Below are 17,098 nucleotides of genomic sequence, written 5' to 3' on the forward strand. Positions count from 1 at the left end.
TAGTTGGTCAATTAACCCTAGTGGTCTCTTTATAATTGATCTCCTAATTAACCTTAACTACTCTTTGTCCATAAACCTCACAGTTCACTAATTCTTTTGTTCATGTATTCATCCAACAAGAATTTATTGTTCTTGCTATGTGTTGGGCTTCATTCCAGGCAAGGAACAAAACAGATAAAGACCTGGCCTCTCTCATGTGTGTGTAAGAGACAGTAAAAACACAACCACCATCCAAAAAGATACATAATATAAGGTGCCATAAAGAAAACTAAAGAAGAGCAGGAGGATAGAAAAGTGACAGAGAGTGTCAATGAAGGCTTCTCAGATTAGGTGGCATTTGAGCAGAGACCTGCATGAAGTAAGGGAGCTGCCAGGCCTATATCAACGGGAAGAGTGTTCCAGGTAGAGATAACAGTAAGGGCAGTGCTCTAAGGAAAGTGTGTGGTTTTAATAGAAGATTGGGTTCCAACTTCATCACCTCCATGTGACATTGGCCTCAAGGGTTAGCATGAGAGGGGAGGCGAGCATGCTCAGAAATAGCAGAGGGCTGGGGGCAGTGAAGCGGCAGGGGCCCTTGTAACAGCATCTCTGCCTGGGATAGAAAACTAGATTGTGGAGAAATAAAATTCAGAAAGTTTTCTTTACCAAAAAATTTAAATTTAACTGATGGCCTAAAATTAACAACCACTTTGGTATCACCAAAATTGCCATTTAAAAATGATATGTAATAGAGGACCAAATCCAAATAGCCAACATACAGGAAAAGATAAAAGTTGCTCACATTTGCTAGTCAGCAAGGAAATGAAAACAATGAGAGGGATTGATGTTTTGTTTTAGCCTGGACTGAGTGTTTCTCATAACTCAAATTGTGACCAAAGAGCTATGGGATTTGCATTATTAGAGTTGCCAAGGGGAGGACAAAGGACATTTTAGTGTGTTTGAAACAGTAATAGGAAAAGAAATGAAGCTGTTTTCTAATTGTATCTACTAAATTTAGCCCGTTTCTCTCTCTCTGTTCTCCTTTTCTACCCCTGTCCCCATCATATTCAGATTATATGATCAAGGAGAAAAATATGGCCGGATACGTATCAGACTGTTGACTTGAGTTACCTTGGCAGGGAGATGCTGTGCAGGAATGTGGAAAGGGGGAGGGGGAGTGATCTGGAGAAAAAAAAGAAAAAAGACTGCAACATCGGAAAGTCTGACTGCATGTAAGCATTTTCGTATGTACATGCTGTCTTCAGAGTAATTGACACCGACAAGACCTGTAAATTGTAGTGTGTGTTGGCTTTTCTTTGGAGTATGTTCAGAGTTTAATGAAAGGAATCACTAGGGACTCAGACCAGCAAAATGTAGACCAGTTGTGTTCATATTTGTGTTTGCAGGACATAGAGATGCAAAATGAAAAATGAAGTTAGTGATTGACTATGAATGTCCAGATACATATAAAGAAATATGTGGGTTATTTAAAAAATTTTCGTCTAGATTGAGCTGTAATGAACAATACAGAAAATAAGGAGACTGCAGATCACAGGTTTTTCAACAAGCGTTTGAGGCTAGCTGTATATTTGGAGTGGTTCATACACTGTGTTTAACAGGTTCCTTGCTCATTAGTTATATTTTAGCAAACAGCGATTTCAGAAAATGTTTTAGTTGCAAGCTACCCTAGCAGTAATTTATCTAATTTGTGCATCTCTTCCTGAATTTGTTAATGTGTGAATCTTAATTTGGGGAATGAAGGGGATCTTAATTTGTTAATGTGTGAGCTTCTGCCTTGTTTTTTAGGATTGGTCTTTTACTGGTAGACATAGGGAAAATGGACAGGGAGAGGCTCGTCTTCTGACTGAGGGGGAAAGAAGAGCTGCACCGTATTCTAGAGTATCTTATGATCCTCTGCTATTTAGTCTTTTTTAATTTACTGGAAACCAAGAAGAGTTCCTTTGTCCAGGATGATTAATCTGTAGCCTCTGCAGACTTTGAAAGTAAAGGTTTGCATCTCTCAAACTTTCTAAATTGGAATTGTTAAAAAAAAAAAAAAAAAAGACCCAGGAAAGTGCAGTACAGTAGTAAAAAGATTTGGTTTTCCACTGAAAAAAAAAATTTAACCCACATTTGAGCAGCAAATGGTGCAAATTAAAACACAGATACACATGAGTAGAATGAAAATGATTTCCGTGTTTATGTTCATCACCAACATAGTTATTTACAAATAACCCATATGAAAATGTAAAAAAAGCATATTACATCTTCACATGCCATCTATATTAACTGAATAAAGCTTAGTGACATTATTTGCAAATCTGTAGTTAATTGTACATAGACATTTTGTGCGTTAAAAAAGAAATGTACATAATTTAAAATAAATTACATTACACAATTTACAAAGTAATATTAACAAAAACTTCTTAGACAGCTGCCTCCTTACTTAAACAAAATATTAATAAATACTCAGGTAATTAAATTAACCAAAAAACATATTTAGGGGATTATAATTTATAGAAAGACATTGCAAATTTAATAAAGTTATATTTTACAATGACAGATACTGATCGCTTCAAATCTTTGTACTAGAAATAGGCAGGAAAAAGTATCAGAAAGGAAATCTCAGTGTTTCCTTTGAAAAAATAAACATAAATAGAGTCCTGAAAAATAGTTGGGAAAAGCTCACTGAGGGTTCAAAGTAGGTAATCTAGAAACTATTGTTTAAAAAAAAAATCTACAAAACACAAGACTGACACCCAGTGATAGTTTAAATAGACTAGAGGTTTTCAATCACTGGAAACATGACTCTCACAAGCTAAATGTCTTCATATAACTGCCATTTTAAGATCTGCCTTGGTAGAGGCACGAAAACATAAAACTACAAAATTAACTCTATCCATTTAGCATTTGTTTCACTCATTTCATTATGTAGACATAACCATTTTACAGTTTCCCTGCTAGATACAGAATTATATCACACTGGAAAACATCCTTTTTATAAAGAGTCATGTCTGCTGGGCCCACACTCCAGTTTCAGATGCCTGAAATCCTGCCCTGCACTCCCAGCCACCTGAGGGCAGGACCAGAAGAGACAGGCAGAAGTTTCAGTTCTCACATCTTAATTAGACCCAGGAAAGATCACTGACGTGATTCCTCACAGATTTGTTCATGGACTGCTCTCCTTTCAATGCCCTCAAGCTTCGAGTGGAAATAGAACAAGAAACATATTTGAATTTGGTAATATTTTTACAAATAGTGAGACCCTGGATCATTTGGGAAGCCTGATTCTTGCAAATTCTTGCAAATCTGTTCAAACCTTGATTCAGCCTAAGAATAAGCTCTTTGAAAGGTGCAGGCCTCCCTCGCTGTCTTGTAGGCTAGCACGTGGACAAAGGCACGAGGGGAAGATTGGTGGAGGCGGATAGTACTGGGTAGGACTAAATCTAAGGTAGGAATTGACATTTTTACAGAAAACGTCTATTTTTTTTTTTTCTTTTGGCATGTCCTCCACAGCTTTTCTTTTTTACTCATGTCTTTGACCAGTACACTCTGTTTAAATCAACCTGTTCACACTCTAAATGACACTTTGACTCCAATAGGAAAGACATATAGGTATTCACCGCTTTTTTTTTTCTTATTAAAAATGTAGGCATGTTTAGCAGAAGGTGGTTCTGAGGGAAGCAGACAAGATTAGTTGTTGATAAGAGAGCAGAGTAGACAGAGATCAGGCACTGAATATCATCATAAAGAAGGATATACAGGGAGTTAGAGGAGGTTAAAAAAAAAATTGAGAGGTGTTACTTGCCACTATGACCACTGCCACCTGCCTGAGGATAGAGAAGCCATATAGCCAAAGCCTGCCAGCATGGCCTGAGACATGGACATTACATAAGGAAAAATACTAACCATGTTGAACACTAAATCTAGAGTGAAGGGTGATGTGTGTGTCATTTTCACTCATTAAGCATTTTTCCTTGTTTTGAATGTCTTAGATATATATGTAAACAAAAGCCATTACTAATATTTTACAGTGCCTAGCAGTGTCTTACATATGATAATTCAATAAATATTTGTCTTGTTATAGGTACTTGTGCTTTGTTATATTTAACAACATGCTTTTATGCACTCCTTTTTAAATTAGCTTTAAGCTACACCAGAGTCCTCAAAAAGGCTTTGAAATAAGGATTGTGGTCAATTTCCTAGACTAGATATTGATGAATGAGCAAACCACCCTCTTTCAAGAGAGATCAGTTATGCTACTTCTATGTCGTTTAAATGGAAACAGTCCAACAAAATAGCATAATACTGTGTCAATATTTTTCATTTCTTTTTTTGAAACCAAGCAAACCTTCATACTTATAGAACAGTAATTCTTAATCTTTGTGGGCTCACAGACCATTTTGGTAAGGCAAAAGTGTCAATAGACAAGTTACTACTATATTGCCCTCCTGAATGCTTAGAATGAACAGGAGGAATAAGGTTTTGATGAAATTCCAGTAAAGTACTTAACTCATTATTGACTCATGCCAGGAACAAAAATAAGGCCATTTTCATGTTATAAACATGAATATAGTAACCTTCATTTGTCCAAAATAGTCAGCTAGCTACATTCTCCTCTTTGTACCTTTCTAACAAGAGGCCATCCAGTATTTATTTATCCTAATGATGAACTTCCAGTATGCTCCCTAGTGTTAGATCACATTGAACCTAGTTTCCTTCATATCTGTAAAAGGTAATCAATTATGAATAAAATCATCTTGTATTTTCATGACATTTTATAATGTTGATCTATTCATTTAATTTTAACAATATAGGTAGGATGATACTGATCTGCTTTCTGAATTAATGACTTTTAAATGATTGTAAGTATAGCATTAGTAGCAACAATATTTTATTCTAGTCAACAATTTCAAGGGTATTGGGTATGGCACGCATTTCGTAAGACTGTCAGTGAAACTCTTCAAGTAACTGCAACGGACTATTTCTCAACCATTTTGGACAAATGGAGTTCATTTTATTCAAAGAGATCAACTTGAGGATTATCTGGAAGACCCCTGAGTACATATATTGACAATCACAGTTTTAGGGTGACAATATTATTTTTGTCTTCCTCTTTAATAAGACAGATGAAATGGAATTTGTTTTTATGCTTTTCCTTGTTTAAATCCTTGGTTTAAGGTAAAATTCTCATTTTCCTGACATCCTGTTTGCTTAGAAATGATTTACATGTTGCTTAATACAGTGAATGTTGAATAAGGAATTAGTGCTTACCACATTTAATGCTTATCGAAATATGTAGAAATCTGTTTATTTGAGGGACAACGACATTCCAATCTATCTTTTGTAATCTTTGCAAATACTCTAGCAAACAGTAGGGGGAGTTCAAACTCTAGTATGAAGGTAAGATACCTTCTAGTCCAAACCACTTGTATAGCTACACAGCTACGTTTAAGATAGAATAGCTTGTGATGCTATTTTTTAAAGACCTGAAAACGTAACGTCCTTCCGTCTCCCAAAGGTTGTCGCAATAAATGTTGCCTGAAAAATGGTATCGCTTTTTAATGGCACCTTTTGAATTTTCCTTTCATACGAAAGAAACCAGCCGAGTTAGATATCATTTTACTGTGCCATTCCCAGGGCTACATCTGGGAAAAATATAGCTACTTCCAATACAGTGATAAGTTGAATGACTGTTTTTCATTTTTGAAATTAAACACTGATCGCAGTCTGAGGGTAAATGAATGAAAGCTCAAGATGACACAATGGACAGTGAGTTAGCACTGAAAAAGCTTCTAGACCAGGGACCAGCAAACCACAACAAATGTGGCCTGCTGACTTCTTTTGAAGGAAGTTTTATTGGAAAACATCCATGCTCATTCTTTTATGTACTGTACTGTGTATTGCCTATGGCTGCGTTCTCACAACGGCAGAATGGAGAAGTTGCAACATAGACCTGGCTGAAAATCTTTACCATCTCACCTTTTACAGAAAAAAGTGTGCCACCCTTGGTCTAGATATTTAATGAAGCCCTGAACAAAATATTTATTCTTCTCTTTTAAAAATTCTAGTTTTTGATATCATACATTAAAAAGACTCGCTTCAAATTTTACCGGTGAGAAAGACAAAACCATGGATTTTGAAATACGTTCCATCTGAAACTAGGAAAACAAATCAGGGAGAAAGAAAAAAATCAACACACAATTTTGATTTCTTTTAGTTACAAAAATCACGAACACATTATTTTTTCCGTCTGCTCAAAATTAAAAAGACAACCAGCTCCTTTTTTTCTTTTCTTTTCTTTTCTTTTTTTAACAAAGATAACAAGTATAAAAATCTAGTCATAAACAGCCTTCAAAGTACAATTAAAAAGCCAACTAGAGGGATCCATCTTTTGGAGGGTTAGTGAGTTCGGGACTTAAACACTTAAATTACCGCCATGTTGATTTCACAATGGCTGCAGTGATGAGGAAGAGTGTGAGCAGCAGATGTAATAGCTAATTCCATCCTGTCGCCATCCCAACAGAACTTTACTCTCTTTAGGACACAAGAACTTGTAAATGTCTCCATGACACTCTGAGCACACGTGTCTTCATCCCATATGAAAAGAGGCAGTTTCTATGGCAATACTGGTTAAGTGCCTATCATGCTGCACTAATATAGTGCAAAAATGTGCCTTCCATATAGCAAAAAAGATGCAGGCAACCAGTTTGAAAATTAGAGAAAGTAGAAACATACTGTATTAACACAAGCAAATTAGTTTTCCAGACAATAACCGCTATAAAATACTGAACTTGAGGACTCTTCTAAGGTACTAGTACCTGTCCAGCATTTGTAGTTTGGAGAGAGACAAGAATTAAGTCTTATAAAAGGGTCTTTGCCTCTGAAATGCAGGTCAGTGAAACTATCATCAATCACCAGGATGCTGAATTTATTCAGTGGGTTTTCTGCTCAGTTTAGAGTTTATCTTTATTCACCATTAAAATTGCTTATTAACAAGTACATAATCTGACATAATGTGTATCATCAATTGAGTATACATGTTGTTAGGTTTGACTATAGTAGCGTAGAGATCTTGGTATAAACTCTTCATGCGAAAATGTTACTATGGTTAACTGCAGACAGAGGCTTGCATCAGGCATCCTAACTGGCCAATCCCACCACCGTATTTTAGAGATGAAAGTGAATTATCAGTTGGTAGATTCCAGAAAGATCACATAAAACTCTCAGAATGCAGCATGTATTCAACTAAATCTAGAATTCTCAAGGCTGATGGTTTCTAAGTGGTACTGTCTTGATATCTCCAGTGGCACCTGATTATCACTCTTAATGATGATCTTTTAAGAAGTTATAATGTATTTTAATCCATACAGTTTGAATAGCTTTGTGGCCTCTGGATATCTACAGCAAAGGTAGAAAGCTGAGACTGGTTGTTGCAGGATAGGTTATGGTTTACATGTCTGCATCTCCATCATAGGCTAAGGTTAAAGGTTTCAGTCGGTTGTTTTGCCTTCTTTGGGGTTTCTTTGGCTTTTTGCTGTAAAGAAAAAAAAAATCATTAAAATTGGGAGAAAGAAAATCAATATTCAATTGCAATTTTTATTGTTTTAAATGAAAAAACTGGAAACATTGATAAACCTAAATTGCTTAATTGCCTACACTGCCTAAATTCAACCTTAAAATTTGATTTTCTGGTTTTTTAATTTCTGTTTTATGCTCTGAATAAACTTGAAACAGAAACCTTGAAATATTTTATTATCCTGTAAAAGATGAATTGTTTAAATGGATTTCCTCTAGTACTAACAATGGAAATAATGTTATAGTATAATCATTTATATTTGTCCATAAACTTTTATAAATAACACAATTTATAATTAATGTTTTAAAAGATAGTTGAATTGGTTATTACCATAATATCTTCCTCAGCAGTAATTCAATATAAAAATCTACAGTTCATCGTAAGTATACAAAGTAATATTTGCTTATAGAACCAAGGAGAACATACTTGAGAAGATGGCCTGGGGCAGCTCTGGCTCATCTTCAGAAATTAAATGGCTCAGATTTGGTAGTTTTTAGACTATCTAAGACTAAAGCCATGCTTATTCAGATATTCAGATGAACACTAATGTGGAATACTTATTTGAGACATTAGATTGCTGTTCCTGGTTATGGCCAGTTGAAAGTGTTTCCTCTGAAATAGAGATCCCCTTAGATTTTGAAATATTTAAACACTCACCAAGCTAGATAGATCATGGAGACAATGAAGACGAGTAACACAAATGCCCCAGCTGCTACACCGTAAACCCAGGTCTTTAGTCTCCCATCTAAGAAGAATGGATATTAGTCATTAATTTACATTAGTCTGGTATATATATGACAGTCTTTAACTACAACCAATGACCAGTCACATATGACCAAGTCCTTTCAAAACTCAAAATGAATTATTGCTTAGGCATAATTAATGATTAATGCAAAGCTGCTATAGTGAGTTAGATGGTCCTTCATTAAAGATAAATTATCAATGAAAATTGAATTGAAAAGCAATGAAGTTTGAATTCAAGTTCAGATTTCAAGTTAACAGGTCTAAATTTCTGCTGCTTCTTATCTGAATTTTATTTTAAACCCAATATATGTGTAATGGTAATATAAACATTTTCTTCTGATTTTCATTCTATCTTTAGAATGGCAGTTGTGAGAAGAGAAGAAAAAATAATGCAATTTCGAGAAAGTCCTACAACTTTGAGTTAATGCTGACAGGTATCTCAATGTAAACTTTGTCATTTAAATATTTTTTCCAGATGAATTGATAGTAAATATATTTAACATTTTTGGAATTAATAATCCTTTATTTAGTTTATACTTAGAGCGTACTTTAAAACTGATTTGACAATATCATTTGTAAAAACAGCCAAGTTTGATTAACATATAAAAGGATCTCTAAGTAACTTTTTTCTGTCTTTTCTATTGTATGGAATCAGGACAGGAATTTTTCTTTTTTTCCAGTTTTATGACAAGAACTTTTAAAATTTGGTTTTCTGGTCTCATTCTCTTTGAACTTCTCAGTTTTATATTCTGGATAAACTTCAAATGAGTGATACTATTAATGACTTTGCCTAACTTAACTTGATCCTCACACCAACATATATTTTCTGTTGCACACATACAGCTAAACATATGATTTTAGAATTAAAATTATAGATTGGGCAAACTGACCCCACAGATACTCTGGTTTATCCAATATTTGGAAGGCATCAAAAGCAAATTAGTACTATGAACTTTTTTTTTTTCTTTTTGCCTAGAGCTGGATCAATTAGGGGTTCACTTGCTGGAAATAAACTAAGTTAATATTCTAAATACCCTTTTTTTTTTTCTCTCAATTCTAAAGATTTAAAAAATTTGAGTCTGGGTTCAAAATCGAAAGAGCTCTATTGGGTTTATTTGCCCTGAGAGAAATTCAACAAATATTTTTGGGTTTTTCATAAACCAAGAGCAAGGTCTAATTGTATGTTTTTAGAACATGTACCTTTTTAATATATTAAAATGTTCACTTTAGGAAAACTATATATTAAATGAAAAATGACAATAATAATATTCTCTCTTTAAAAATCAGTTTTGATGTGAGGAGATCTGCTTGGATTTTTGGTCAGGGTAAGACTGCAAATGGCCATTTGCTGGTCCGCTGTCCTGGACACTGAGAAGAAGAGTTTCCCATGCTTACAGAAACAGGTCAGCTTTACAAAATAAATTTTATTTTCAGCTCAAACCCTAATCAAGGCAGGGATGATGTGGTTAAATATGAATCACCCAAATATTGAACATACTTAAAAAAAGATTCCCAATAGTGATTCACCAGTAAGGGAAAGTGTTTTGACTAAATGCATTAAAAATAGAGATGTGCTGGCTATGCAAATCGCTTCCTTCCTTTCTCATGTTTCTAACGGAGTCAGGAAGTAGTTTATGCCTGGCTTTGCCTGGAGATTTCCTTCGGTCATGAACTAGTCATCCCTCTAGGGTGTAAGAAAAAGTGTCATGATCTTAGTTACCATATAGCTCTTGTAGCACATTTTTAAGCACCAGCTTAGTTCTAGGGCTAAGCATATGGTTGAATCAACTGAAGAGAGAAAATATGCAGAGTAAGGATAGCATCTGATGAGGCTTCAAGCTTTTGTCTGTATGGGCTTCAAGTCCATTACTAGATACAGTACGAGCTGTCTGTTGAATATGACAGGGGTCTGGTCAGTCTCCAAGTTTAGATTGTCCCATCTAGACAGGAAGGCGCCATCCCTGCCCCTGTTAATCTGGTGCTAGTATAGATTCTGAGTATTTGAGTGTGCCAACTCTAAGGGTTGATAGAAATTGGTTTGGCTGCCAAGTATCTCCTGCATTGCTGATCTTCAAATATTTAACACTCTGTGGTGAAATGGAAAAATTCTTTAATGTCTTTATAGTTTTATTTGTTCGAGTTCTGAATGACAACACTTTTTTCCTAATATTTTCATTGTTAGATTTCTTTGTTCAATGTGAAAATAATTATACTTCTAAGTTTAGGACTGAAATTAAAATAAATAATATCAATCCTAAAATTTCTGTCAGAAGAAAGTAATTTCATTTTTCTGAATTTTCAGCATGAGAGCTTTTTTCATAATAGTAGAAAATTATAATAATATATGGCAGTATCAACATAAATGACTACACATAAAATAATTAACTCATATGAAAATGCTTGCTCATTTTTTTAATCCTTTGGAATTGGTTAAATATATAGCTAAAGAATTCTATATCAACACTGTCTAGTCACTTCACCTGGCCCAAATGGCTGTAGAAACCAGGTCCTTCCCCGTCCTGCTGGGTTACTGGAGGGTTGGGTTGGATGTACTGCCCGACTGGTTTTCACATCTCCTCTTTTGTCCTCCACAGTGGGTATCACCACCACGGGGATAAGTGTGCATTGCTCAAGTGTACCATTGGAAGACATGACTTCAGTGTACCCTTCTTCACAACTGCATATCCTTGTCTGCAGGAGAACAAGACTTATACTGTACATGCAAGGTGATCTTTGTAAGCATAACAGACCTGACTTGAAGAGCAGGCTTTAAAGGAATATTGTTCTGGGAATTTACTTTATGTAATTTCTGTCATAACTATGTAAAAAAGAACACACTTTTTGTCCCTTTACAAACTTATTCTAACAGTAGAAGCAAGTGCATTCAGAATTGTTTATAGTGATAAAAGGAGAGGTCCCCAAATAGAATTTTTATGCCTCAAGACATGCTTTTTTGGGGTGGGGGAATGGATTGTACCAGAGGCAGTGGGGTGACAAATGATGAAGCTGGCTTGCCTACTCTAATGAATTCACACATACCTCGCTACAGTACGAGTGGGGTTGACTACACGGTGGATTACAAGACCTGTCAGCATCAGGCTGGCGCACCACCAAGCAGCCCCCTGCAGAACAGAAAATCATATTTTGACAAGTAGCATCTCTTGCAATGATTAAAAATACATCATTGTTGTAGACTTGTCTTTGAATCCTGAACCAGCTTGGGAATCCCACAGACTTTTCTGAGGGCAGCTGACTGAAATATTTGGTTGACCTTGAGCACTTTATTTAGGATCTTGAGGCTCTTCTTATTCAGAGGAGACAGCATAGTACCTGCCACTCAGCAGGTGCTCAATAAGCACCTGTTGAATGGATGATTTTATAGTTGCTACTTTGAAAACACTAATTGCCTGCAAGCTATTTATCATAGTTTCTGAGTCCAAGTCCAGCACTAAAAAGCAGATTTAATATTCTTTTAAAATTCTTTCTTGGTTATTCAAATAAATAGTTTTCATGTTAAGATGTCCCTTTGATTCATGTGACTATCTTGTATATGTATTTTTTATAATACATGTTTGTTTTTGAGAAAATCACTAATTCAGGATATTTTTTGGGTATAAGAAAACAAAGGCAGCTACTAAGTGTATGTTTGCACTATTGTTTTAACTTGACATTGCAGTTCTCTGTTTAGTCCTCTTCTTCCTTCAAGTACAGTACCAGGTGTGCCGAAGTTGTTGTTATAATGAAGTTTCAAGACAAGAATAGATGTCATAAAGAAACAGTATTGGTGGCATGGAAAGAACTGATAGTTTCAAACCATACTTGTTCAACTTAGAATTTTAGCAAAGCAAAAATTTTCCTTTGTTTGTGGAATTGATGATCCTCTGGAATCTAATCAAAGGTGCCTATTAATTCCTTGCCTTATCTCTCTATATTATAAACCAAATATTCACAGAAAAATTGTTATGGAAAAGCAGTTAGTCATTGCAAGGCAGTTGCAGTTACATGGCTATATTGAAGTTATCATCATTATACATATGAAGACAAAGTAAAACAGCATCTTGAGTTTCTTATAAGGACAAATATTCATAAAATTAAAGCAATCGAGGTAGATAATATACTTTACATGCTTGTCTATTTCTCATAAAGAATCTCATCTCTCCTAAAAGATGGAAGAAGAATGCATACAGAGTTTATCACAAATCATTTACACATTTTTTTTGGGGGGGTATAAAACAGCATTAGAAGGGAATAAATACATGGGATACTTATATGGAAAAGAAATTGAAAATATGATTTCTACAGGTAAGTCTTTTAAAATTTGACTTACCTTTGCATTGGGGAATAGCCCCAATTTCAGTGTGAAAAGAGCTTTTAACACGTAGAAGAAAAGGCAGACAACTATTTTTTGCATCCATATTTGGAAAAAAAAAAAACACTGAAAACTAATAGGATCCTCTGGGGAAGCTGTAAAATTCCCTCTGAATAGTTTAAAGAAGAATGTAGACCTTCGTTTTCAACACCTGAGTTGAGTGGACCACCTCTATAATGCCTTTGGGTTCAGAAAGCCTATGCTTCTCTTCCCAGAACTCTGTCTCCCTCTGTTGCCTCTGAGAGTGGTGTGCTTGGAACAGATTTTTCTTCCAGAAAATAATAGTGTGAGAGAGCAAAGTGTTTCTTGGTAGGTGTCTTTTCTTTGTTATAGATGTATCCACTGGGAGTTGCTATTATCAAGTGTTTCTTAACACAGATTTCTCATGTATAAAATCTTATCTTCACAAGAATACAATCTGACATCCTGCTCTAGCTTTCATAAGGAGGAAATGAGTAATTAGGTTTCAATAAATCCAGGTAATTTAAAATTCAGTATAAAAATTTATGCTTTCCAAAAAGCATATCGACCCCTGCCTCCTATCATCTTACTGTAGATATTAGAGTTAAATTTATAAATGGACATTACTCAGAGGCAACAAAATGCACATTACTTTTTCTCCCTGCCAGAGGGTCAAAACAATGGCAGCAAGTCAGCAGGTCCTCCTGAACAGTTAACTGTCAATACTCAGGCTGCTGCTATGCTATGGAGATTCCTGTAGATGAGATCTCTACAAATACATTGTTTAAGAAGAGACATTAGATCTTTGGGTCCATGGGCTTGAGGCTGAGGTTCTGTTCTGACCCTGGTTTCTTTGTAGGAAATTTGCAGGGTGGTTCACTCCATCTCTGGAGCCAATTTTCTTCCCTCTTCAAAGGGTCTTTGGAATCCCTTGCATTTACTGGACTCAGATAAGGAAACTTCAGTAACTGTAGATTAGAGTAGTTCTTGGGGGTATATTTGGGTCAAAGGAAATTCAAAAAAAGTTCTTCATTTGGATTTCTTCTTTCAATGTACAATGATTTTTGACTTGGGACAGAGTAGGTAGATTGGCTACTCATATGCTCTGGGCTTGAGTTTTACCAATAGGTCTTCTATATTAATTAATAAAAAACTATAAATCATAGATTTCTGAATTTAAGCAAAATATTTGGATTTGTGTAATCATATTTTCGTGGCAATATTTTTGGACTGCATGTATATTGCCTTTAAGGCACAGAAACAGTCAACAAAATATTGACTTTCTTAGCACGTAAGAAGTTATTAATATATAAGATTTCTAGGAAAAACAATCTGAGAATTATTTACTTAAAATCATTTATTAGAATTAGTATTTTAATTAAATTATAGCAGCAATGTCTAAAATGGCTGGGTGAGGGAGAATTTAATTGAAACATTAAACAGTAAAATATTTTATCATTGGTCATCAGGTACACAGCTCAGGTGTCCTGAACCCAACCACGTGTGGAATACTGAAAGAATATCTTTGTTTTCTTAATTATTTTCTTTAACCAATTACATGTGTGTTACAGGAAGACTTTCAAAGAACAAAGAAATGGGAGGTTTACCTGTTACATTTATACCATCTGATCTTTGACACCAGACTGTTCGGGAAGAGCCCTTCCAAGCACTAGCCATCCATTTATACTCGTAACACTGTCCATCTGCAGGAACACAATAAACATTAACAGAGGCATTCTGTAGGCCAGCGGAACAATCATGGAGATAATATATTCATAAAATATTTATAAACAATTGCAAAGGGATGAGAAGTCCATCCTGAATGATTCAAATGTCAAGTTATTATCCAGAAGTTGCCATATGTTACAAAATTCCAGATACATACCTAAATTCCAACTAATCTTCCATGTCTGCTGTCATACTATCTAATGTGAACCTGGATTTTCAATTTAATTTTATGTTTATTTGAAGTATTATAAAATATCCAACATACAGACAAGGACAGAGAATAATTTTAAAAATATCCAATTACCCATCATTCAATTTTAACTAATATTACCATTTAGTCATATTTGCTTTAGGTTTTTTTTTGCTTGTTGATGAGTAAAAAAAGTAACAAATAAACTTGATGTTCTATTATATTGCTTCCTGATCGGATCTCCCTCCTTGTTTCTCCAGCAATACCCAGTCTTCTGAAGTAGATACATGCATTTCTGTGACATGTTTTTAATTCTTTTAATATAAATAGAATGTAAGTATAAATATATACAACCTATAAATGATTTATATAATTATTTTTAGGTTTTTTTTTTTTTTGGTCTGTGTTGGGTCTTTGTTGCTGCGCGTGGGCTTTCTCTAGTTGTGGTAAGCAGGGGCTACTCTTCGTTGCAGTGCACGGGCTTCTCTTGTTGCAGAGCACAGGCTCTAGGCGCGTGGGCTTCAGTAGTTGCAGAGCGTGGGCTCAGTAGTTGTGGCGCACGGGCTTAGTTGCTCTGCAGAATGTGGGATCTTCCCGAACCAGGGGTCGAACCCATATCCCCTGCATTGACAGGCGGATTCTTAACCACCGTGCCACCAGGGAAGTCCTTTAGACAGTCTTAAAATTTAAAAAGTATCATACTGATACATATGATACATACATCTTTTTGAAACTTAATAGTCAATGTTATATGTAACATAAAATGTTATAAATGAAATATTTCTATGTGATGTTTTTAATGCAGACATAGTCAATTTATTTTAACTGCTACATAGAATTAATTCTATGGTACTATCTACTACAATTTATTTAGCTATTTCCTCTATGGGTGGACTTTTAGGTTGTTTTCAGCTTATGCTATTATAACAGTGCCTCAGTGGTCAGTCTTGTGCAAGCCTCCTGGTGCTTCTTCAAGGTAAGTATTTAGAAGGGAAATTTCTGGGTATCACTGTAGGGACAACTGAAACTTAACTAAATACAGCTCCTTCTTTTCTTTAAAAGGTGACAATTTATATACCCACCAGCACTGAATAAGAGTTACTATTACTCCAAACCCTCACAAACATTTATAAATTCCAGATTTAAATTTCTTGTCAGTCTTGCGGGTGTGGAAAGCTATCTTGTCATTTTTAACTTGTGGTTGATTACCAAAGCTATTAAACAGTGAGAAAAATATTTTGGGGCATTTAGATTTCCTCTTGTGAATTGCTTATGTATATCTTTTTGCTCCCCCCACCCCTTTTTTTCTACTGAAATCTATGCCTTTTCATATTGGGGTGTGGGAATTTTTTATTCTAGAATAACAATTCTCAAATTATGGTCCAGGGACCAGGGAAGACTTTGACATTCTTTCAGAGTACGTGTGTGAGGATTTTCCCCTTTAACTACACACCTGGGTAAGTAAGGCTGGATTTTCTTCATATACATAAACTAAACTAAGATGGCAATAGACTGAATGCAGAAGCAGAGAAGAGAAGCCAGCTGTCTTCTGTTAAGCCAGATGTTAAGCCAGAGATTTGAAAAAGTGTAAAACGAGACCATGCCTGTCATTAAAGTTATTTTCTTTTTGTTTTGGAAAATAGTTATTTTTCAGGAAATATTTATGGTAACAAATTGATTTATGATTGTTTTAAATAAATTATCAAATATTTTAAAACATCAGTTGTCATTTTTTAATATGAAAAAGTTTGATATATATAACTCACAGAGAAAAGCAGTTTTGGGTACTCAGCAATTTTACAAGTATGAAATTGTCTTGGAATGCTGAAAAGATTTAGGATAGTTGTTCTAGACACTAATTCCTTAAAATTGACTTCACAAATATCTTTTCTAAGTCTGTGGCTTGTCCGGTAACTTTATGATCTATTCTACAGTGTAGAAGATTCAAATTTTGATTTAAAAGAATTTTTGTTTTTCATTTTAGTTTGTGATTTTGGTGTTGTATTGGGGAGATTTTCCTCATCTTTTTTTTCTACCCAACTTTGTTTTATTTCTTAAGATTTCACAATAAATGGGAGTTGTCTGTTTCTTTAAATTTTAGTAAAACTCATAATTAAAGCCATTTAGGTTTTAGTGTATGTGCATGTGTGAGAATATTGGATAGACTTGTGTTTTTAATAGTTGCAGAATCTATGGTTTAGCTTCTCTATTACTCTTGATAAATAACATTCTAAGTTGTTGTCAAGTTTTGACATTTATTAGCAAAATTTATTCATAGAATTATATTTTTAAACACTTTTATTATTAGTAGTAATTTTGTCCTTTTTTTTTCTTCATTGATTTTGCATGAGGTGGTCTATTTTGTTAGTTTGGTCAAAAAAACAAGCTATTGGTTTTGTTGATTATCTTGTTTATTTGTTTTCTATCTCATTGAATTTGTATTTATCAGTACCGTATACACTCTATTTCCTATTTTTTTTTAAATTGGGTTGAAAGTCTAGCTCTTATTAAACTTTTCTCCCTCCTATATAAGAATGTAAAGCTTCAA

The 17,098-nt window shown here is 34.7% G+C and overlaps 1 protein-coding gene and 1 long non-coding RNA gene across 4 annotated transcripts in view; one reads left to right on the plus strand and one right to left on the minus strand.

Annotated features, from left to right (window-relative positions):
• Positions 1-1,077: 1,077 nt before the first annotated feature.
• On the plus strand, positions 1,078-11,303 carry LOC118900635. Its single transcript, XR_005021177.1, has 4 exons — positions 1,078-1,211; positions 8,661-8,736; positions 9,590-9,705; positions 10,897-11,303. It is a non-coding gene; the product is annotated as an uncharacterized LOC118900635 (long non-coding RNA).
• THSD7A (thrombospondin type 1 domain containing 7A) overlaps positions 2,156-17,098 on the minus strand; it is a 741,583-nt gene continuing 726,640 nt past the window's right edge. For 2 of the 3 annotated variants that reach the window (XM_036863122.1, XM_036863121.1), the window contains 5 exons: positions 14,240-14,335; positions 11,342-11,424; positions 10,783-10,993; positions 8,216-8,303; positions 2,156-7,516 (listed from right to left, as the gene is read on the minus strand). In XM_036863122.1, the coding sequence (XP_036719017.1) occupies positions 7,432-7,516; positions 8,216-8,303; positions 10,783-10,993; positions 11,342-11,424; positions 14,240-14,335 (563 nt within the window). In that variant the 3' untranslated portion in view covers positions 2,156-7,431. The remainder of the gene's footprint in view (positions 7,517-8,215; positions 8,304-10,782; positions 10,994-11,341; positions 11,425-14,239; positions 14,336-17,098) is intronic. The other variant, XM_036863123.1, reaches the window with a different exon arrangement.

Source organism: Balaenoptera musculus, chromosome 9 (assembly GCF_009873245.2).
Source record: "Balaenoptera musculus isolate JJ_BM4_2016_0621 chromosome 9, mBalMus1.pri.v3, whole genome shotgun sequence".
NCBI classification, from domain to species: domain Eukaryota; kingdom Metazoa; phylum Chordata; class Mammalia; order Artiodactyla; family Balaenopteridae; genus Balaenoptera; species Balaenoptera musculus.